Below are 24246 nucleotides of genomic sequence, written 5' to 3'. Positions count from 1 at the left end.
AGGTCCGTCAGCTCTTTATAACTAGTATTCCATTTTATCCTCGTTGTCATCCTACGGAGAACAGCAGACAGGTGAAGGGGGGACTAGAAGGGCGAAAGACAGAAAGAAAAGGGGGAGACATGATGAGGAGATAGAGGAAAAGAAAAAGATGAGGGAGAAGGAGAAAAAGAGAGACAGAGAGAACCCAGAAGAGAGCTGGGGTGGGGCAGCCAGAGACACCCAAGCTCTCCCTGCCCTCCTCATCCTAGGGACAGCCATGTGTGCCATCAGTGTCATAATAAAATTAAACGGGTTTTTTTTTTCAGACCATAGGCTCTTAAATTAGAAGAAAAGACAGTCCTTTTGGGCTAGGGTTCTACAAAATCCAAGTTTGCATGATCTCACCAAAAAAAAAAAAAGAAAGAAAGAAAGAGAGAGAGAGAAGAAAAAAGAAAAGAAAGGAGATAAAACTGCCTTCTGAAAGATTGATGCCCCCGCAAACACACGCCCAATACCTCAGTCATCGGGCACTGCCCACACATTTCAGTGGCATGTGAGGCCTACATCCAGACTTCAGTCGGATGCCAACCTCTGCATCATAATCAATCTTCAGAAACTTTCACACAATCCAAGCAACGGTCAGGCCACTCTTTATGTCTGCCTGTCTTACTCTTCAAACTGACACTCACCATTTTCTTCCAGGAAAAATAACGGAAAACTTGGAGTTATCACTTAATCTGGACTGCACACGTGAAGACTTCAGGCGCTCTGAGGAACTGTCATTCACAAAGTAGTGGTGTGGGGGAGCACGTCGAACCTTAGGGAAGGCTCCGTTCTTTAAAGAGCTTGTATCTAATCCGATTCTAAAGTGAAACTCCATCGTGGAAGTCCTGGGAACTCCACCATCTCATCCTTTTTCAGATTCATGAATTCCCTTACCAGGGACCTCTGAAGGTCACCCACTGAATTACCAAGTCTCTAGGCAGAGACAGACCCAGCTCCAAGAGTGCAGACTAACTACTTAATCCACAGTGCCTGGGGCGTAGGAGGTGGGGGGGACATCATCCAGAAAACACCTCACAACCTATCTCTGGAGCTTTCTGGTGAGTAGTCCTCGCCTTAGGAAGTCCTTCATCACGACAAAAGTCACTGCTATTGTGAGGGTCACATAATCAGAACCTTTTCAGTCTCAGCAAGAAAAGCAAGGGCAGAACTCAGACACATTTTCTCTATAGTAAACTAACTTGATTATACTTCTTCTCAAAAGAATCATTAGTATAGTACATAAGAATGTTTTCATGCAAGAACATATGGGCATCAGGTATATTCTCCCACATTTTCTTCCTTCTCCCCTTTTCTCTCCAGGCAATTTCATTTCTACTTTTGTGTCGTGTGTGTGTGTGTGTGTGTGTGTGTGTGTGTGTGTGTGTGTGTGTGTGTGTATGTGATTTTATGGCTCTCTATAAAATCTAGGAACCACATATGAGAGAGAACTTGGTATACGTCTTTCCAAAATCGCCTTAGTTTGCCTCTAGTTACATCCATGTTTCTATAAATGATGTAACTTTGTTCTTTACGGCTGACAGAAGTAGCAGTGTGTTTGTGTGCCACAGTTTTCTTTATTCATTCCTGTATTTGGGGACATGCAGGTTGGTTCAGTCACTCCAGTGAATGCTGCCACAGGAATGCTGACATGTAAACATCTTTAACAAGTGTAGATTTGGAGTCCCATGAGTAAATACTCGGGTGTGGTGCAGTTGGTAGATCTATTTTTAGCTTTTCAAAGACCCCCTGCCACTGATGTCCACAGGGGGGCTGGACCATTTTACATTCCAGCTAGCCATGTATAAAACGTCCCTTCAGTTGGGCTGAGGAAATAGTTCGTTGAGCAAAGGGCTTGCTGTGCAAAGATGAGGGCCTGAACGTGCATCCCTGGGACCCATGTGTAAAGACAGATGTAATCCTAGCACTGAGAGACAGAGACAAGAAGATGTAAAGGGCCAACTGGCTCATCAGGACAGCTGGTTGGTGAGCCACCCCATGTTCAAATAAAGACTGCCTCGAAGACTAAGATGAGAAGCAATAAGGGAAGATACTTGATGTTATCTTTCAACCTTGTGTGTGACTCATACACAAAGCCAAGACGTTCTGGGGGAACCCCTACTCAGGCAGAATATCTAACATCTCACTCCACAGAGGAATTGATTGGAGCTGTGTTAAACAAAGCCTGACTTCATGGTGACTGGAAACATGGGAGTCCCGATGCCTCCCATCACATAAGCCTGTTTGAGAAGGACAAGCCATCCCCATCTCTAAGGCCAACAGAAGAAGAGAGAATAAAGCAACATATGCAGAAAGTTTTTATGTTTGAAAAAAATAGGTGTTGTATTTGACGAAATAAGTGAGGAGGCTATCAAAGGTTTAATCTATGACCTGCCTTTATTTCTGTACCCTACAGAGGTAAAGAGATTATAGCCAGGTATGGGCAGAAGAGAACAGGAGAGAAAACGTTCTTTAATAACCAAGATATGGAAGCAAGCTAGAGGCCCGTCAACTGATGAATGGAAAGCGGAAATGACGTTCATATACGCAAAGGGAATTCTACTCAGCTATAAAGAAAAATGAAATTATGACGTTTGCAGGGAAATGGGTCGAACCAGAGACAGTTATGCTAACTGAAACAAGGCACACTTGGAAAGACAAATGTCACATTTTCTCTAGCACGGGGACTCTACCTATTTAAATCGGAAAGGGCTGGAAGGTAGGAAGGGAACTATGACAAGGGATCAGGAGGCCCAACAGGAAGGGTGGAGAACAAGTGTGAATAACAAATACAAGACACAGAAACAGGAGAGGAGTCAATGTTTCTAGTCATTGAGGAGAGAGAGAGAGAGAGAGAGAGAGAGAGAGAGAGAGAGAGAGAGAATACACATGCACACAGACTTATCCCCTATATTAAAGGTCGCTCCTGCCTTTTCCCATGCCTCTCTACAATGTCCCAGTGGCTGAATTTCTGTCCTCTGGTCACAGTGCATGGTGATGGGGAATATGGGTGAGATCCTCATCTCCCGCAAACCTTGTTTTTACCAGGACAGCTGGATTGTCGAGTTGTGTTTAGGGAAAGACTCTGTGTTTGTATTCAACATCTCCTAGACCACTGCCAGCTTTTTTTTTTATAAACAACAAAGCTCTAGCATAATGCCGTATCTGAAAAGCATAGAGGAGGTCAAAACTCATCTTGAGTTGTTGAAGAAGCCAAGCTACAAGCTGCCCACACCCCTCAGTCTGGGCAGCACATGGCCTGAACCGACAGAATCTGCTTGCTCCTGTTCCATCAGCACTGATTGTGGTGTGGTGTGGTGTGGTGGGGTGGGGTGTGGCGTGGCTGGGCCTAGGGAAGTGGGTGGGTCACAAGGAGACGCTCTTGCCTGTGGGGCTCTTTCGTTCATCTCCATGATAACAGTCCCAGGATGGTTACCAGCCCTCGTCCAGGAACAGTTAGTTCCTAAGGGCCCCCAGCAGGAAGAATTAGTGCTGAACGGGAAATGTAAAGCAATCACCTTTCGCAGAGCAAAGGGGACCTGAGGAAAGAACCGGAAATGAAGAACAAGCATGGGTGCAGATTCCAGAATCTTCAGACTATGCCAATGAGTCAGTGCCCGGCTTCAAGGACTGGAATCTAACTTGACTCATCACCCAGTAGAGGCTTCTACTCCTGGCTCTGAGCATCTGAAGTCCAATAAACAAACACATCTTAGGAACATACTTATCTACAAGAGGCACTAGCTGTGCAGCTGTGTACTGTGGGTAACTAGGAAACACTCTGTAAGCCCCTCCCTGCAAGTGCGCGCACACACACACATACACTCCCACACAAGAAAAGTGAAATTGCTCTTTGATGAGCATGAAGTCGTGGGTGTTTCCAAGAGTTGGGAGTTAAGCCAGGTGTAATTGATAAGGGGGGAAGGCGGGGGGGGGGGGGGGGGGGGACGGGACGGTTGTTCCAGCGGTCGCTCAGCCTGCATCCACCCGACTCTGCCAAGATCCTTATTTGGTGATGCTTTTACCTGGGTCTCTGGACTCAGGGCCAAGCGTGTTCACGCAGGACGCAGCTGGGGAAGCGTTGCCACTGACGTCCCTTTCCAAAGAGATGAATGGAATTCCAGGAGGCTGGAGTCATCTTGGCTTGGGCTCGGTGGCATGGAGACCAGACTTCAGAGACAGAAGCATCAGGCAGTAGCCTGCTCATGGAAATGTGTATACCCACAGAAATGTAACCCACACCTTGGTTTCGGGAGCCGAGAAATGAAAAGAACGTTTAGGGACAGAGATGGGAAATAAAATAATAGGCAGAGAGTAATTTATTGCTCTACGGGTCGGTTCTGTACATAGTGTAAGATCCTGAAGCCAAATGGTTCAGCAAACTCTCCAATCAGGAGTCACGTTAAGTGACACGAGTGGGCACAAAACTGTTTTTCAAGACACAATTTCAGTTTTGCCTTGAGAGCGCTGGGTACGAATTTGTTTCCTTAAAATGCCACTAGAAACTCTGTGGAGGAATCCCCTAAATCAGAATACGTATACCGCCCCCTAGCGGGGGCACAGTAGAACTGGGGAAGAACTCTGAACTTAGTGGGATGGCAACCTTGGTGCACAGTCCCGCTGGCCCTGCCCAAGCACTGCCACCCTTAGTAAGCCAGAAGGAAGACAGGCGTGCGGGGGCCAGGAGTGGGGCGCAAAGTACAGATGACGAGGGATCCCCCACTCCACCAGGATAGACCAGGAGGAAGCTTCCGACCCTTCACCCACGGCCCTCTTCACTTTTATTTTTAAAGCAGATTGTCTCAATCCCCAAGCGTCTCCGTCATCAAAATATTCAAGGAGATGAGCTTGAATGAAAGCCCTGCTAAAAGGTCTTAGGTGGTCCCCAAAGGAGCTTCGCGTTTGCAGACCCTCATGCAGAGCCCGTCCAGCCCGCATGGCGCAAGATCCTAAGCGCTGCGCCGGAGTACGCCAGGGCTGCGTGGGAGGAGATCTATTTTTCTGAGAAGTTCCAGGGTTCCTGCGCCTGATCGGTGTCCTCCCCCTTCCCCCCTTGACTTTCAGCCAGCGAGCTGCGCGCCAGGCAACGAGGGGGGTGCGGAGAGAGGAACCAGTCCCCCTCCCGTCACCCCCCTCCCGCTTCCTGCCCAGACGCCCATTGGCCAGAGCGATTCCCAGGAATGCGAGCACCTCTTTAAAAGGTCCAGGGTTCCTAGGTTGAGGCAGCCACTGCGCAGAGTCAGCCGGCATCATCGGACTTCTGCAGGCAATTCCAACGCAGCTACCCAGTCCCAGCACCGTCTTTCCGGGCGCCCCGGGCGCCCCAGAGTTTCCACCGGACTCGCCGTCCTTGTCCTTCGCTGAACTTTTGCCACGACTCCCGGCTACTGAGCCCCGGTACACTCAGGTAAGCCACCTCCCCACCCGCCGCCGCCGCCTGCCACCTGAGGCTGGAGACAGCGAATCCCCACCTCCTACCCCCTTTGCTTTCCCTACCTGGCCTTTACTGTGCCCCATCTAGCCGCTGAAAAGAACTTTCCGGAGCCGGTTCTCTCCTACCCTAGGGTTCACAAACAATACCTCCAAGGCACCCCAAAATGTTCTCATCTAGTAGTCTTCAGTTTACCCCTGGACTTTGCTATTCCTGTCCCCAAATACATTCTGTAGTCGTGTCTAAAGGACTCTGCAAGGGAAACCTCCAAGTCACTTTATGCCCCTCATCCTTGAACACCACAATTCCATGCCTCTGGCACTCTTAGCTTTTACTGGATGCCCTCAGGAAAGTAAATCTGTTTGCCTTTCTTTTCAACACAGATAGGGTCAATGACACACACACACACACACACACACACACACACACACACTTCTGCCCTCCCACCTTGCTTTCTGGTCTCTGACTCTGGCCACCTGTGTTTCTTGCTCCAGGCTCCCTGCTGGGCACAAAGGCTCCACCATGGAGCTTGTCTGGGGACTAGGTGTCCTGTTCCTGTTGCAAGTGTGTGGAAGCAACCGCATTCCAGGTGAGTCTGAGAGATTCTCCTCCCCCCCCCTCCAGCCCCCTACGCCCCTCTCTCTTTCTCTCGCTGGGGGCGAGGGTTTGCCATGCAAGCTAGCTCAGGTGAACCCTTCCTGCTCTCCGTGTGTTTCCTCTGAGCCCTTACTGCCCATGGATTGCCTAGAGTTCTCACTTCGCCCCCTCACAGCCAGAATCCCTACACCCAGCCTAAAAAGTTGATTGTCTTCTGCCTTACAGAATCCGGGGGAGACAACGGTGTGTTTGACATCTTTGAACTCACTGGAGCTGCCCGCAGGGGCCCCGGGCGGCGTCTGGTGAAGGGCCCAGATGCGTCCAGCCCAGCCTTCCGGATTGAGAATGCCAACCTGATCCCCCCAGTGCCAGATAACAAGTTCCAAGACCTACTGGATGCCGTGTGGGCAGACAAAGGCTTCATCTTCCTGGCTTCCTTGAGGCAGATGAAGAAGACCCATGGCACACTCCTGGCCGTGGAACGCAAAGACAATACTGGCCAGATCTTCAGCGTGGTCTCCAACGGCGAAACCGGCACACTGGACCTGATTCTGAGCCTGCTGGGGAAGCGCCAAGTCGTGTCGGTGGATGAAGCTTTCCTGGCCACTGGCCAGTGGAAGAGCATCACACTGTTCGTGCAAGAAGACCGGGCGCAGCTCTACGTTGACTGTGAGAAGATGGAGAGCGCAGAACTTGACGTTCCCATCCAGAGTATTTTCACCAAGGACCTGGCCAGTGTCGCCAGGCTCCGCATTGCAAAGGGAGATGCCAATAACAACTTTCAGGTAAATCTTCTTACCTGTCACAAGGGCCATCTATTCTCAAATGAAGAGAGGAGCAGATAGACACCCCCACCCCACCCCCAGAAGGTTGGTTAAATCATTTACCGATGCTCCCAAACTACAGGGTTTTTCAAACTGGGTAGGTCAGGTGACTGGGCCTGAGAAACTTCATTTAGAATAAGAAATACGTTGTAATGATGCCGGGCCTGAGAACCATGCTTTCCTAGCTACCCGGAGAGATAAGAAATAATTTTCCTATTCAGCTCAGCCTGTATCAGTATGGGACACTCCTTATGCTCCTAGAAAAATAACTTGTATCAAATGTACCCACCAATTTGAATATGGCTTGAAAAGGATATTTTGTCAGTATTCGAGTCCCTGGTCGGGTGTTCTGGATGCTTTCAGTATGGGTCCAAGGCAGGAGAAACAGCTTGCTCGGTGCTGCTGTGACTTCTTCCTTGCCTTAACTTTCAGATTTTATTTTTACAAGCGTGGCTTTGAACTCCCACATTAACTCTTTGACCCTAGAGAGAGTATCTCGTCCTCTAGACTTGGGATAAAGATTCCACTTCCTGTGTGCACCAAGCAGCCCCATAACCAGGTTCTTTGTAAAAAAAAAAAAAAAAAAAAAAAGCTCAAGCGGGCGGAAGACACAATTAGGATTTTGAAGTTCTCTGGCAATTTACGCCTGTCTGAATTGTTGGCAGGGCGATCCTAAAGCAGTTCTTTTAAACTTTCTGAGCACTAGCCACAGGCTTTTCCAAGCAGAATGAGACGGGCTTCCCCGCCCCCGCCCCACCCCCACCCCGCCCCCACTCCCAGCCTTTTACAGTAAGTGTGTCCTCTGCCCACAGGGGGTGCTGCAGAACGTAAGATTTGTCTTTGGAACCACCCCAGAAGACATTCTCAGGAACAAAGGCTGCTCCAGCGGTGAGTGCCACTGTGTGCTTAAGATTTGGAGAATTCTGGGGAGTCCCACCAAAAACACCCTGAGAAATGTAATCCGTGGGCGGGGGCGGGGGGCTGATACACAACATCCCAGGGGGACACAGTTGAGGTATAAAAAATGACTCTCAAAGGGCACTCCACTTGCCTGCACCCGCTCGCTCTGTCATCCCAAATGAAATGTCGCTCACAACCAAGAACCTGAAGGGTGGGAACCGGTGAGGTCAGGTGCTGAAGTCCTTGTGTCACATCTTGTTTCTTAGCAGCAACCAACATCCTCCTCACCCTGGACAACAACGTGGTGAACGGCTCCAGCCCTGCTATCCGCACCAACTACATAGGCCACAAAACAAAGGACCTGCAAGCCATCTGCGGCCTCTCCTGCGACGAACTTTCCAGGATGGTCCTGGAACTCAGGGGCCTGCGCACCATCGTGACCACACTCCAGGACAGCATCCGCAAAGTGGTCAGTGGCCTCTGCTCCCACTTGCCAGCCCTTGAAGATCACCACAGGTGGTCTCATGGGAGACTGGACACTCATGAACACTCTCCCCTTTCAGACGGAAGAGAACAAAGAGCTGGCCAGTGAGCTGAGGCGGCCTCCCCTGTGCTTTCACAATGGAGTCCAGTACAAAAACAATGAGGAATGGACTGTTGATAGCTGTACCGAGTGTCACTGCAAGGTAAGGGACACTCACAAGCACCAATAAGAATTGGCGGCGTATGTTTCAGGAGATACTCAGATGACCACACACATTTGGTCAGCAGCCAAAGTGATTTTTTTTCTTTAATATGTAATTATGACATCTACAAATTCCTCTACAAATCTCAGATGGTTTGTCAAAGTCTTAATTATACTCTAGGCTGAGGAGCTAAGAGAACAAATCTGCCTAAACATTGGGATCATTTGCCTGCTTTAGTTCAAAGGCCCAGGATTGAATGTCAGGTGCATAAAGCCTGCTTAGGGCCTTCTTTTTTTGACCAGCCCTGATTTGTATTCAGCGCTGGCAGGGAGGTTCTTCTGACGCTGCTCAGATCTCTAGCTCCCCAGGAAAAGCAAAATTTAAATGCAAACCACTGACCACTGAATTTGAGACACAACTTCCATTAAGTCCCCATCTTTCTCCAATATGTGATAAAGCCATACCTACATTTGATATATGACATCTACATATGTGAATGACATCAATACAAAATTTGGTTTCCCTTATACAAATGCATTCTTCTGTAACTTCCACACCTGCCTGAGTAGCAGTTTAAAAAGAACTTTCCCAAAGAATGGAGTGCCAATTAGCCCTGGAACTATGTGACGGTGAGTACTATGGTTCCAGCAGAGGGACATCCCTCCCATTAAAAACTGCCTGAGTGAAAATGTCACAGAAAGGTCCTCTTTGTAACGTGCTTGGTAACGTATTTCCCTCTCCTCCTCTTGCCTTGCAGAACTCAGTTACCATCTGCAAAAAGGTGTTGTGCCCCGTCATGCCCTGCTCCAATGCCACTGTTCCTGATGGAGAATGCTGCCCACGGTGTTGGCGTAAGTCCCTAAAATGGTGTAACCATCCCTCGGTGGCTGCCTAAGGTTGGGAGCATCCTGACAGCTGGCACAGCACCAGAGCCCAGCCCCTCACAACTCCATCAGACATTTCTAGTCAGATTCTTGCAGATAGACTTAGGTAACTAACTATCAGTTGGTCTATTGTACAGAGCCCAAACCTCTGAGGGGACCAAATCTTTACCACCCATCTGGTTATAGCATAGGCAATAATGAATAATCTTGGCAACATTTATGGATTCTGATGTGATGCTCTGAGGAGCGGAGATGAATACGGTGGCAGGCTTAAGCTAGTTGATCTTTCTGTTAGAAAAAAATTATCCACTGGAAAATTGACAGCAACTGTTGAATTTCCGGGAGGGTAGATCGTCAGCACCACACAAAAGCCTGTAAATGACGGGCGTGTGAATCAGCCCCACTCTCATTACTATGCCACAACAGACTTGTGTAGCCAAGCCTCTGGTGTATCCATAAATGTGAACAATTTGTTCATGATACTTTCAATAAGCTAGGAGCATGGAAAAAGGATTTTAAAAAGAAACCTGCTGCTCTGCAACCTCTGGCAATGAAGGACCCTAAACAGGGCCCTCTAAAAAGCAATTTGTCTTAGACGTGAGAGATGCTAAGCGCCCTCATTCCTCGTTCCTTCCTCCCCACAGCCAGTGACTCTGCTGACGATGGCTGGTCTCCCTGGTCTGAGTGGACCACCTGTTCTGCCACGTGTGGCAATGGGATTCAGCAACGTGGTCGATCCTGTGACAGCCTCAACAACAGATGCGAGGGCTCTTCCGTACAGACAAGGACCTGCCACATTCAGGAGTGCGACAAAAGATGTAAGTGTCATAGCCGCTAAGGGGTGATCTCTCCTCTCGATGCTGTCACCATCAAGAGCAATCCCATAGCAAGCAGCCTGAGGGCACAGGTTCTGCGCTTGGAATCTGAGTCTCAATTACACTCCCAACCTCTGCATGCTTGAGCGTGACCTTCCTTCCCTGAGCACTCCCCTCCCCACTCCCTCAACCCTCCGCTCACCCCCTATCATCTATAACATGGGACTAATGGTCATTCTTGACCAAGTTATTCTAGGCATTTTTCTCTAGATAATGCACGTAAAACAATTAGAATAGAGTTTGGCTCTTGCACAGTGACCTACAAACGCCAGGCTATTGACAGTCAAATACTATGCTTCCTGTGAGAGTTTCTCCATTGACACTGATGTGGCAATAGCCAGTTTCTACTACACACTAGTTTAGGTTGCCATTGATGACCTGCTGGAATCACTGGGTGTTGAGACTTTCTTTGTGGCCCCCTCCAAAGCAGCACCACTTGTGACCATCAGCTTTGCCATTTCAGTTAAGCAGGATGGTGGCTGGAGTCACTGGTCCCCATGGTCGTCCTGTTCCGTGACCTGCGGGGATGGTGTGATCACAAGGATCCGGCTCTGCAACTCCCCCAGCCCCCAGATGAACGGGAAGCCCTGTGAAGGTGAAGCTCGGGAGACCAAAGCCTGCAAGAAAGATGCCTGCCCAAGTAAGTGTGGCCTGACCCGGGGACACTTGGGGAGGTAGCTCTGCCTAGCTGGTTGCCTGCTATCTGCGGCCTCCAGTTAGTTCAGTGGACCATGGAGCATGGAGAGCACACTCACTAAAGAAACAAACAGAAATAAAGTCTTGCGTGGTCAGCAGCTTCTTTTAATGAAAAACAGAAAGAAAACCATTTCAACCCTCCCTAATTCCCAAACATTCTTCCCATGGGTCAGGTTAGGAGGCATTTCTAACAGGCCCAGAACAGGCTGCTGGGACAGATAAGACACCTGAAAACTTAATTGTTTACACGTGACTGATTTTCTTGCAGTCAATGGAGGCTGGGGTCCCTGGTCACTATGGGACATCTGCTCTGTCACTTGTGGAGGAGGAGTGCAGAGACGCAGCCGACTCTGTAACAACCCCACACCCCAGTTCGGAGGCAAAGACTGTGTTGGTGACGTGACAGAAAATCAAGTTTGCAATAAGCAAGACTGTCCAATTGGTAAGCTGTGAAGCCAGGGACAAAAACCACCCTGGGAGCATTCTATGTTATGAGTAACACAGTCAGCACTCACTGGTTGGGGTGGGGGTCCAGCTTTCGTTGGTCCTGGTGGGTCTGATTACTGAAAGACCCAGGGGGCCATTACCGGTAACAAAGACCCTGCAATGTCTTATTTTGTGTCATGTTTAAATAACAACTTAGACCCAACCACTTACCCTGTCTCTTACCTCATCTCAGATGGATGCCTGTCCAATCCCTGCTTTGCTGGTACCCAGTGTACTAGCTATCCCGATGGGAGCTGGAAATGTGGTGCATGTCCGCCTGGCTACAGTGGAAATGGCATCCAGTGCAAAGACGTCGATGAGGTAAGCAACCAGGGCTCTCTTACCAGAATGAGGAAAGCCGCTAACTTGGCTGAGGGCCCTTCCATAAAACATCATCTTCCAAGTTTTAAGCAAATGCTCATTTCTTCCATAGTGCAAAGAAGTGCCCGATGCCTGCTTCAATCACAACGGAGAACATCGGTGTAAGAACACAGACCCTGGCTACAATTGCCTGCCCTGCCCACCAAGATTCACAGGCCCACAGCCCTTTGGCCGAGGTATCGAACATGCCATGGCCAACAAACAGGTACAGTAGACAAGCAGGCCAGAGTAGAAGAAGGCTGTCCTTGACCAAACAGCAGACAAACAGTGAGGGCACCGAACACAGTCTTTGATGAATGACTGGGCAGCCAATATCTTTGAAAATGTTGTGCTGAAAGAAACTGTGATCAGATAGGCTTACACATACTGAGAAGTTCCAATAAAATTCAGTGTAAAACAGCATTTACTAATAGCCTGCATAGCCTCAGAGAGTATGGAGAGGGAGCAGAAGAATACCAGCTTTCTCCCAAATGGGGCCTCTGTTTCCATCAGGATGGGAGGGAGCTGGACTCTATGGTGTCTTGGGACTTTTAAACATTCCGTGATAGCATTGGGATGCTGTACCCTCAGGTGTGCAAGCCTCGAAACCCCTGCACGGATGGGACACATGACTGCAACAAGAATGCCAAGTGCAACTACCTGGGTCACTACAGTGACCCCATGTACCGCTGTGAGTGCAAGCCTGGCTACGCAGGCAATGGCATCATCTGTGGAGAGGACACAGACCTCGATGGCTGGCCTAATGAGGACCTGGTGTGTGTGGCCAATGCAACTTACCACTGCAAAAAGGTACGGCCAGCTTCCCTCGTGGGCTTCCCTCTCAGAAATGTGGCAAGGAGTCCTGAATGTTACAAAACTGAAAATGAAACAAAGATTGAACCTCCCAAAGGCAGAAAGGCATCAACTCTCACTAGCATGGAGTCATTTGGTGCAAAGGTCATGAACAAGACAGACCCTTTTGGCATTTGTATCCCAGAGTCTCAATTCTTTTATCCAGAAAGACTGCTCTACTGGCATCTTGCAGAGTCGGACTTGTGTTCACAGCATGTATGGAGCCTAGAGCTTTATACAAACTACCTAACTTTATACACACGCCATGATGTATTTCATAGCCTCACCTTCTCATAAAAACTGGCCTGCACCTGAGCATTCTATTTGGATAGAATAGATGTAGATATAGATATAGATATAGATATAGATATAGATATAGATATAGATATAGATATAGATATAGGGGCCATGCCGGTGTGACCCCTATTGTGTGTCAAGCAAAGGAATGCTAACTTGTAGCTGTCACATACGTCTCCTTTTTCTCAGGACAACTGCCCCAACCTTCCCAACTCAGGGCAGGAAGATTATGACAAAGATGGAATTGGTGATGCCTGTGATGATGACGACGACAACGACAAAATCCCAGATGACAGGGTAGGGACAAAACTCTCCATTCCTCCTTCATCCTTGCGGCACAATGACAGCCTGGGACACTGGGGTGCAAGAGCATTGCAGAGTTGTAGCAAAAACACAGGCCAAACTGAGATAGAGAATAAATGGAAACTTGTCAGCGTGTCTCAGTAATTTGAGGACACAGATGATACTGAAAGAATTGTTAAAGTAAGAGTTTTAGCTTTTCACCACAAACTCCTCCAGTTTGGGAAATCATAGTGCATACAATGGCATTCAGATATACTGCCTAAATGAATGTATTTTTATAATGAAAGCAGAGATAGTGTTTATGCCTATATATGTATATCTTATATGTCTACATATTTCTCTAAATTGTAACCAAAAATAATCTAGTTTTCATCCATCGTGTCATCCTGTCTTGGAATTTTACTTACGCTGAATGCTCAGCATATTGACCAAGTACAAAATGACTACTGCAGATCTTTGAGGGTTTATACTACCATGTATAGGGTTGAAGGCATCAGCTGAGCATCCATTTCTCCTCTTTGCAGGACAACTGTCCATTCCATTATAACCCAGCCCAGTATGACTACGACAGAGATGATGTGGGAGACCGCTGTGACAACTGCCCCTACAACCACAACCCTGACCAGGCCGACACAGACAACAATGGGGAGGGAGATGCCTGTGCTGTGGACATCGATGGAGATGGTGAGGCAGCCCCTGGCTTGGCAGCAGGGACAGAGACACGCACAGCTTACTCAGTGGCTGTGAATGTGTCATTTATGTGGGGCTACAGGACTCAGCTCTCATGTGCACCCCCTCCCTAGGAATCCTCAATGAGCGAGACAACTGCCAGTATGTTTACAATGTGGACCAGAGGGACACTGACATGGATGGGGTTGGAGATCAGTGTGACAACTGCCCCCTGGAGCACAACCCAGACCAGGTAGGTGAACTCTAGCAGCATCTCTCTGATAGTGAGGTACTGTGTCTCCCTTTCTAAGCCTTTCCAAGAGTGAAGTGAGTTCAATAGATTCCAAGACCCTGCCATTACTAGGGTTCCCAGGACCCCCAGAGCCATATGCAATGCGTGGCTGTAAAGAGTTTGCCTGACGTGAGCCCTTGGCAAACACTTGCAGGGGTTAGTGTAGAAATCTTGTAACCTCAGTCTTGTGAGCGCCGTCAAGATAAATTACACAAAACAAAGAGCTGAGGCTGCCAGTTCTATGGTCATATCCAAGCAGGTAAAACCAAGAGGAAGGCAGTATCCAGAAGCAGAAGAAAACACCTATGCGATGGCTAGGAACAGCATGTAGTGAGAAAACACTAAAATGCTCAACGCTGGATGAGTCTAGTGTTTCCCATTCTCCCATTAAACCCAGGCTCCCAGTCTCCTCCTCACCACGCTGTAGGTGTGACAATCGGGAGTTAATCCATAGGCTTCCAATATCAGAGAGTTTCCCTTTTAGTCGCTGTGCATCATGGCTTTCCAGGAATAAAGTAAATTGATTTTTCTTTTTCCTCAAACGATGGTTCTAAAAGGCCTATTAGAAATCAGAAATTTGCATAGAATGTTTTCCTAAAGATTAGAGAAAAGAGAATTGAAGTTTCTCCTAATACTTATCCTTGTGAAGTTGTATCATGCTAACAGCGAGATGACATCAAGCCATCAGGACAGGAAACTGTGTGTGACCTGTGTTAGCTGCAGGTCATGTGGCACTGAGATCTCCTGCTTTGAGTTTGAGTCTACCAGACATTAGATATCTTCAGTAGCATTTACCTCACTGAGTGGGTTTTTGATTCCTCAGACTAGAATAACTCCTATAAGCAAATTCAAACATCATGCAAAAATCTCAAAAGCAATGACAGAAATGCTGGCAAGAGAGCATCCGGTTTTTCTATAACCCGTCCCTAAGCACCTCACACATACTGAATGCTAAGAACTCTGGGAAAGTCTGTTGGGAAAAAATTCAGAGTTTGACTTTATCTGAGCCAAAAGATGAAATCTTTATGAAATAGATGAAGAAAGGCAAATGCTTTTTTTTTTTTAAGTTAAAAAGTGGTTGATGTCTCGTACACATTATGCAGACAGTCTGAAGAGACCGCTGTCATGATTCCGGGCCTGGAGTAGAAGTTTGATTCACCCACTGTTGACGCCTCTCTTGCAGCTGGACTCTGACTCAGACCGCATAGGAGACACTTGTGACAACAATCAGGACATTGATGAAGATGGCCACCAGAACAATCTGGACAATTGTCCTTATGTGCCTAATGCCAATCAGGCCGACCATGATAAGGACGGCAAAGGCGATGCCTGTGACCATGATGACGACAACGATGGCATCCCTGATGACAAGGACAACTGCAGGCTGGTGCCCAACCCTGACCAGAAGGACTCTGATGGTGAGTCCCTGTGGCCCTTACTGACAAGCTTAGCATCTCAGCTGTCTAGATGGAAGGCGTGAGAACGGAGTATCTGAAAGGGCAAAGCAACAAGACACCAGTTTTTTGACAAGATAGTGAACTTGTGACCCACTCATAATAGCATTTCAGAATTTCACTGAACTTTCACCCTCTTTGACCCTAGGTGATGGCCGAGGTGATGCCTGCAAAGACGACTTTGACCATGACAATGTGCCAGACATTGATGACATCTGCCCTGAAAATGTTGCCATCAGTGAAACCGATTTCCGCCGGTTCCAGATGATTCCTCTAGATCCCAAAGGGACCTCCCAAAATGACCCTAACTGGGTTGTGCGCCATCAGGGCAAAGAGCTTGTCCAGACTGTCAACTGTGATCCTGGCCTTGCTGTGGGTAAGCAATGAGCTCCTTCGATCCAGGTGGGAATATGCCAGGAGGGGGGCAAATATGAAATCTGAGAATCACACCTATGGCCTTTGGCCACTCAGGACATCTGGGAGCATTGTGGGGAACGCCATAGAAGCCACAGTCTTTAATCTGACGCTGGCCTTGCCTTCCAGGTTATGACGAGTTTAATGCCGTGGACTTCAGTGGAACCTTCTTCATCAACACTGAGAGAGACGATGACTACGCTGGCTTTGTGTTCGGCTACCAGTCCAGCAGCCGCTTCTACGTTGTGATGTGGAAACAAGTCACCCAGTCCTACTGGGACACCAACCCCACAAGGGCTCAGGGATACTCCGGCCTGTCTGTAAAGGTTGTGAATTCCACCACAGGGCCTGGCGAGCACCTGAGGAATGCTTTGTGGCACACAGGAAACACCCCTGGCCAGGTAAGAAGCCACGTCGTCTAAAAGGGACAATCGATGGGCCCTTGGGGAGCATGGGAGATAGTGCTTTGGCCAAGTTCCCCTGAAAGAGTCACAGCAGTCAAATGCCCAGCCTCATGAACCACGGGACAAAGCTATAATAGTGTGCTAGGAGAGAGTGCGCTCTGATTGAACTCCACAGGCAGCATCGGCCACTTAAACAAAACCTTCCTTGCCTTTTCTCTTCTCTGCTTATACCCATAAATGGGAGATGCCTTGGGGGAAACTCTACACTGCCCGCTCTCCAAATATAGGTTGTCTCGGTGCCTTTTAAGCAGGTTCTTGTGGAATGAAATATGAACCTTCAGAGGGAGCTGTGTTTCAACCTTTTCTGGTCCTTTTCCTTCAGGTGCGCACCCTGTGGCATGACCCTCGTCACATAGGCTGGAAAGACTTCACCGCTTACAGATGGCGCCTCAGCCACAGGCCAAAGACAGGCTTTATCAGGTAAGATTGCCGTGATTAAATTTCGCTGCAGTCACACGTAATAGGCTCAAAAGATAAGACCAAGAAGTAGCAGTCTCATGAAGAAGATCTTTTCTCCCCCCTGTGCAGAGTGGTGATGTATGAAGGAAAGAAAATCATGGCCGACTCAGGACCCATCTATGACAAAACTTACGCTGGCGGTAGACTAGGCCTGTTTGTCTTCTCTCAAGAAATGGTGTTCTTCTCAGACATGAAATACGAGTGCCGAGGTAGGAGCGACACTGGTGAATGTAGTCAATGTGTCTCCAGATTAATAAGGATGACAGTGACAGAAGGGTCTCATGTAAAGACTATGTTGGGGATAGGGCTAGTCATGTCTATTTTGCTTTTGTGGATAAAATGCTAACCATGAGAATGTCTATAAAATCCTGATTCCCTATCAGGAATATTAGTTTGCCCAGGAGTCTCCGAGCTTTTCCTATATAAGTCAGAGGCAGACACTAAACAAGTAGCTACAAGCATTGGCCCTTGCTGCTAACACTCAAAAGTTGTGTGTGTTTATATCTCTCACACTTGGCTTGTGGTTTTATTCATGCCATCACAAGCACTGCCTGTCTCTTTCAAGACCAAGAACAGAGAGGGGATTAATTTTCACTAAGCCTTAGCTTTGCTGCCTCCATTTTCTTCACGGGATTACCTAAACCCTGAGTCTAGTGTTGGAGCTGCCACAGAAGATGCGTTTAGTACGTGTTTACTGAGTCCATTGTCTGCAAGCCCAAAGGTATCAAGAGCAAAGTCTTGGCAACATGGCTACCTAAACATGACCCAAGCAAGCATGACACCAGTAGCCATGCTAATGTGGATGGGGCCGGGATAGGGACTCATGAGTCCGTCCCTGTCAAAGCTAGAGAGTTAGCCCTGACTGACTTGCTCATCTGGTGATTATACTAAGATGAGGGCGTGCTTGCGGATTAGCTCTCATTAATACTCATCTTTGTTTATTTAACAGATTCCTAATCGTTAGCTGCCAATTGTAGCCAGCGCTGGCATTGCACCTTCTGGAGCCAAGGGCTAAAGAACGCCCCCCCCCCTTCCCCGCCAGGATCACTTCTCGCCTTCCTTGCTTCTCTTCTTGCATAGTGTGGACTTGTAGAGCATGTGACCTGCCTCAAGAAAATGCAGTTTTCAAACCCAGACTCAGCACTCGGCCCTTAACGAATGAGAACGCATCTTCCAAGAACATGAAGAATTACTTTGGTTTGCTTTTGTAAAAGCAGAAGCGTCTATTTGCTTCCCGCTGGGAAGGTGCCCGCTCCACTCTGCCTTCTTCACAGAGCCAGGGCTTCTGTGAGGTCACCTCTGAGCAGCACACTCAGAAGCAGCTTCAGGCATGTCAGAAAGAAGGCCTCCCCGCCAAACCGCCCCTGGCGTAGGTCCTCAGGAGTGGGAGGCGGGAACCAAAGCACAGGGAGGGTGCATAGCCAAGACACAACTGTCTGAAGAAAATCTTATGTTTCTAGGAGGAGCTGTTAACTTGGTCGGTACTAAATCATTTCCTTATGCTGATGGTGTGAGCTGATTAACCCAGCCATCGATGCAGGCACTTGAGTGAACAGGGAAGGGAGGTTAAGGCCTGGCTTCCGGACTTCCTCCCTTTGGGCGCTTCTCACACACGTCACCTGCAGTGGCCAGAGTAGGGGTCAGAAGGGTAAGGCTGTGCTGGCTGCCCTTGGCTGGTCGAGCTGGAACTGTTGGTTTATTCTGCACGTCCAGCGTGCACATGTAGCAGGCCAGCAGGAGAACCCCACCACCTCAGTGAGCTCTCGCTGCCTCCTCAGGAGGGGCAGTATGCCTTTATGTTATGGTTAGAAAGGCACAAAATCTCTATCAACTTAACTTCAACATTCCTTTTTTTTTTTTTTCCTCACTTTCCATGGAGTTTTCCACTTCTCTTCTGGTTTTTGTTTAACAAGCGCTTTACCGATGTAATATATTTATTTTTTTTTCCTCCCTGTTCTGGAGGACCCGTCTGAAGGATTGTACTGAAGCACGGAGCACGGGACTATCTGAATCTCCTTCATAGTGAGTCTTTATGACTGTAAGACTGTAAATACAGATTATTTATTAACCCTGTTCTACCTGGAATTACATTGCATATGGCAAATGTTTGCGAGCAGGTAGCTGAGGCAGATCAGCAAATCTCTCCAAAACTAGTGTGTGGAAAACCAGCAGAAGCTGCTGCCTTTCACTTTCAGGCTTAGAGTGAATGATTTGAACTCCTTTGGCTTCTCCCCCTTTGTTTTCTCTATCTTTTCAAGTGGAATTCGGTGGCTACCCATTTGCACGTGTTTCTCCTTATAAAGGAGACCACGGGCACTCTAAGGCTAGTCCCCGCTGCCCCTCATGCCTATTTCCCTGGAGAAGAAAACATAATCACCTTTTTTGTTTTTCATTTTCCCAAGAGACAAAGGTGGAACTTATATACAAATATTACCTCATTTGTTGTGTGACTGAGTAAAGAATTTTGGATCAAGTAGAAAGAGTTTAAGTGTCAATAAACTTAAAACTACTGTCATGTCTAAAAAGTCGGTGTTGTATATAGCATAAAAATCCTCTGCAGAGGATGATCCCAATAAAGAAACAGCTTTGAAATGTTAAAATACAACTTCTCAAAGTTCTGGTTTTGTTCTATCATCTTGTACACCGTTGCTTTATTTTTATAAATTATTTTATCATTGCCATTGGAATAGAGATCTCAGACTATGTAGATATGCTATTTAAATAATTTATCAGGAAATACTGCCTGTAGAGTTAGTATTTCTATTTTTATATGTTTGCACACTGAAGAAATGTTGGTTTTTCTTGTTTTGTTTTAGTTTGTTTCTTTGGTTTTGTTTTCATTTTTGCTTTTTACTTCCCAGTTTTTACTATTTGCCAATACCCTTTTTTCTAGGAACGTGCTTTTTTGTACACATTTTTATCCATTTTACATTCTAAAGCAGTGTAACTTGTATATTACTGTTTCTTACGTACAAGGAACAACAATAAATCATATGGAAATTTATATTTATACTTATTGTGTCCGTGTTTGTTTTGTTCTTTGTGGCTGGCTCTCGTGGGAGGTGGGCCAAAGGCATTCTTAACACACAGCACATTTCCAGCATAGCAGGGCTAATAGGCAGAACTGGAGTCAGGTGGATTAACCATGAGTGTGAAGATACAGCTTATTTCTAGTCCCAATACAGAGATCAATAAGGACATTCTGCTAGGTGAAAGGTCTGGCTTTGAGGTCTCACCACGACTAGAAAGAACTGGCTGTGAAAGATGGACATTGCCTCCCCGGCCAGCCTTCCCTATTGTAAAAGCACTGACTGGAGTGGACCAGGTGCCTTGTCGCCCCCCAGACCCACGGTGAAGCCGTAAGAACTAGCCCATGCTGAGGAAATGTTCTGAGAGAATGAATTATCTAAAATGTGTCCTCAGTTTCTCTCAGACTGTTTGCTATGTGGACTCGTGGGAAAGAGGTCCATTTAATTTTTAGTAAAACGTTGCACAAAACTGCCAGAGGGGAATGTCAAGATGAGGCAGAAAACGTGGCCAGAGAAGAGGTTTTATTTAGCCCAGGCCTATTCCATGTCACTGTGAGAATGGCCTTCAAGTCGGGAGGTTATAACAGAGTAAAGACTTGCTCAAAACTAGAATCACATCACCCAGACGACAGGTTTCAACTCATACAGGAGAGGACTGCCATGTTTAGCTGAAAGGTCGTAAACTGGGTCCTGGAAATTTCACAGCTAAGGTGGTGCTGGTGGCTCACTAAAGAAAGGGTACTGCCTAAGGAACCTTACTATCCCTTTCTATCATGCATTAGTCTGTGCTCGCCTCTCCCTCGCCATAATTTTTATTCTTCTTCTTGGTCTAACACTAGCTTAGAGGAAGCCAGAGTGGTGTGCTGTGGCTTGGTTTGGTTTTGACTCAGGAGAGTGACTGCTAAATTACGTGGTATATCTCAATTATCTGCCCTTGCCACTTTTCAGCTGACATGCTATGGAATAATGTTACTCCTTTTTATTTAAAAGCTCATCACTAAATGTCATTATCTCCTTCCCCTTAGCTGACTCTGGCAACAGCCAGGCCCCTTGTACCTCAAACACCATCTGCAGAAGCATCCTGTAAAGTCATAAGCCTGTGCAATTCCCACAGAAATGGTTGCTCTTTGTGCTCCTCTCTTTCCTTCCCTCCTCTCTCTCTCTTTCTTTCTGTCTGTCTGTCTCTCTCTCTCTCCCTCCATGCCCCTTTTATACATGTACCTCACATACAAGGAAAGCATGGATGTATAAAGTCTGAACCTTCTGAAGCTTCTCTCTGTCCCACTCCAAATGCCCACCACGCCAGTCTGCCCTCTGTTCCTACAAACTCTTCAGTACCCACAAGTGCCACAATCATGCTGGGAGAATCTGAAATTGTGGTTTTTAACTTTTACAGGCATTTGATGCTAGCAAAACCCAGGCATTAAGAGAAATCACAGGGCAGCCGATGGACATCAGTGTATGCTGTTGCTATTTTGAATGGACAAACAGTGGGCTGAGGGTGTGGCTCAGTGGTAGAGTGCTCGCCTAGCATGTGCAAGGCCCTGGGTTCAAGCTCCTGTATCTCAAAAACAAAATCAACAGAATTGAACAAGCAACTGAAACAGGAAGACTGGATAAAGACATCCACATGAGTGTTGGATGCTCTTGAAAATAGTAGCTATAGAATTCTTCATTTCAACAAGCAGGAAAATATGTAAGTAATCATTAATGTCAAGCAGCGCCAATGAAGGTGTGCTAGAAAAGAACAGCGATATGCACGCCGTAATCCAAACTACTGAAGCCGGAGCCGCAGCTTATTATGAACTAGACTTCCACCTAGGAAGCCAAACTCAGCCTACACTCAGCCTACATTCAGCCTACACTCAGTGACCATAAAAGCTTCTTAGGAGATCCAGTCACTGGCTCAGAACTGGACAACCTTCTCACTTGAGATAATGCAGCAGACTTGCTTTTAATAAGGTTCACCTGGATTCCCTGCATGCTAAAAGGCCTAAACTCCAGGAGAACATAATATACTGAGAGTAATAAATAATCCATCACACTCAATTTAAGGAAGGAATCATCACTATCAGGATAGCACAGATTCTGCCAACGTTCCTTTGTTTCAGGAATTCATTTCTCCCCAAGTTGAGCTGTTCTTATTGACAAACATTAATTAGGCAGAAAGAAGGGGAAGAGAAAGCAGAACAACAGTCACCTGAATCATCAGAGCTGAAACACAGGAAACCTAACATAGAAAGCCAGGCAGGGTGGCGCACATCTGTAATCCCAGCACTCAGGAGGCAGAGGCAGGTGGATCTCTGTGAGTTCGAGGCCAGCCTGGTCTACAAAGTGAGTCCAGGACAGCCAGGGCTACACAGAGAAACTCTGTCTCAAAAAAAAAGAAAAGAAAAGAAAGAAGGAAGGAAGGAAGGAAGGAAGAAAAAACAATGTAGAGGGCTGAAGATTCAGCCTAGTGACAGAGTGCTTGCCTCAAATGCACAAGGTCCTAAGTTCAATGCTCAGCATTGCCCCCCAAAAATGTGGCAAGTAAAAAACAATAAATTCATGTCCGCTAGACTTAGCACAGCATGCACATGTTACAGTGTTGGCTTTTATAAAGTTTCCTGGAGACTGTAAGATTAGTGATATGGTTGTAAACAAATTTCCCCAGGAATTTCAATTACTAAAACCCATCAAACATTTATACCCCAAGTTTCAAAAATACCAAAGAAATGTAATCAGCACAGGAGGGGATTCAAATGTTGTGATCCTTTGAGGAATTGTCTCTTTGATGCAATCACTGAATACAAAGAACTTAGAAAAAAATATAATGCAACTGAATTTCCAACTTTCTTAAGCTTAAACCCTAGAAAGTCATGCTTCACGTTCTTCTGGTTCGTCCACAGCATCCCCGGGCTGCTGCTCATCTGCAAATAAAATAACCACAGTGATTCTAAAGTCATAAATGCATCCTCTGAAGCATCGAGCCATTCACTTGGCTGTACAGCAGAATGAGCCTGGCCTGTATGACAGCACAGAACAGTTACCACAGCTGCAGACATGGCCCACAGAGAAACTACAGTTCACAAAACCACCGGGAAGGTGAGAGATTGAAGATTTAGGGGAAGACATCAAAATTACCTTTTTGCTTTCTACTAAGTTTCCGAGGAGTAGGCTGAAGCCAAAAGTAAGTGCTACATATAAGACAGATAGGAACTGGTTGCTTTTTTCTCTTAAAAGAGAGGGAAAACATTGTGTCGACAACAGAATGTATTTTTTCTATCTTCGATGGAAAGTTTAGCAAAAATAAAAATAAATAAAAAAGGTAGAATCGAAACTAAAGTAAATTAAGAGAAGACAATAAAAGGAATCAAGAGAAAGTTGCAGATATAAAATCAAAAACTATCTGCCAGGTTCTTACATTGTTACAACAGGCCTGGCGACTCCACTCCTAGGAACAGGCCTACATGGAGGAAAAGCATAATGTCCAACAAAAACTCAAATGCAAAGATTTGTATCAGCATTACATGTGAGAGCTGAAAAGTAGGAAAGGCCTAACAGTCCATCAGATAAATAGAATCGGCCATATCAATACAAGGGAACATTACTCAAAACTTAAAAGAGCAGAACACGGATACATGCTGCAAGGTGGATAAATCTGGAAAACACTGTGCTGTGTATAAAAAGCAATCGCAGAAGGCTGTGTGTGTTATAACTCAACTAGAGAATATACTCAGAGTGTGCACATTTACAGAGACTCAATGTAGTGACACTGCCATAGTGTGCAAAAAAAGTATGTAGAGAAGGGACCATAGCATCACAAGCATGCCCCTGGCTTTTTGTAAATTTGAGTACTTCTCTGTGCAGTGGTCAAGGGCCACCCAGCGAAGGGCCATTCACCCTGGAGCGCTGACCTTCTATTCCACCTCCCAGCTCCCCAGTGTTCATTGTTTCCTCTGTAATGTCACCCGTGGACTTTGTCTTGAAGTTGTTACACACAGCCCACTCGTATGCTCATCTTCATTGACACACTGAGAAGTACCTCAAAGCAGTGACTGTGACCAGTTCTTCTTACAGCCTAGACCAATGGTCCTCAGCTGGGACGGGTGCCCAGTGAACACTTGGCAATGTCTAGAGATATCACTTGTTGTGACTGTCATCTTCTGAGTAGAAGCTAAGCTGGGGACTTCATTAACTTTCAAAACACACAAGACAGCCTCCGCAGCAAGAACATGTCTTACTCTAAATGTTGGCAGTGCTGAAAATAA

The 24246-nt window shown here is 46.8% G+C and overlaps 2 protein-coding genes across 9 annotated transcripts in view; one reads left to right on the top strand and one right to left on the bottom strand.

Annotated features, from left to right (window-relative positions):
- FSIP1 (fibrous sheath interacting protein 1) overlaps positions 1 to 24246 on the bottom strand; it is a 260080-nt gene that overhangs the window by 113233 nt on the left and 122601 nt on the right. Inside the window, exon 12 of one of the 7 annotated variants that reach the window (XM_084775578.1) lies at positions 19781 to 22905. The exons of the other annotated variants lie outside the window; for them this stretch is intronic. Within the exon in view, the coding sequence (XP_084631704.1) occupies positions 22853 to 22905 (53 nt within the window). The 3' untranslated portion in view covers positions 19781 to 22852. Of the gene's footprint in view, positions 1 to 19780; positions 22906 to 24246 lie in introns of those variants that run through there. 7 annotated transcript variants of the gene reach the window in all.
- THBS1 (thrombospondin 1) lies at positions 5228 to 19976 on the top strand. 2 transcript variants are annotated; one of them, XM_084775572.1, is made up of 22 exons: positions 5228 to 5428; positions 5947 to 6041; positions 6275 to 6834; positions 7686 to 7761; positions 8043 to 8242; positions 8337 to 8459; positions 9217 to 9310; positions 9988 to 10161; positions 10682 to 10858; positions 11183 to 11356; positions 11594 to 11721; positions 11834 to 11986; positions 12352 to 12570; positions 13099 to 13206; positions 13737 to 13896; positions 14016 to 14134; positions 15357 to 15591; positions 15776 to 16003; positions 16171 to 16442; positions 16828 to 16925; positions 17034 to 17173; positions 17914 to 19976. In XM_084775572.1, the coding sequence occupies exons 2-22, from the start codon at positions 5975 to 5977 to the stop codon at positions 17919 to 17921; spliced, it is 3513 nt and encodes a 1170-aa protein (XP_084631698.1). In that variant the 5' UTR covers positions 5228 to 5428; positions 5947 to 5974; the 3' UTR covers positions 17922 to 19976. The 2 variants fall into 2 exon arrangements, with proteins under 2 accessions (XP_084631698.1, XP_084631697.1); XM_084775571.1 differs by having other exon boundaries at positions 5229 to 5428; positions 8040 to 8242.

Source organism: Acomys minous (genome assembly GCF_964271855.1).
Source record: "Acomys minous genome assembly, chromosome: 3".
Lineage (NCBI taxonomy): Eukaryota > Metazoa > Chordata > Mammalia > Rodentia > Muridae > Acomys > Acomys minous.
The sequence above is the reverse complement of the archived record's forward strand: the minus strand, read 5'-3'. Positions and strand labels throughout refer to the sequence as shown.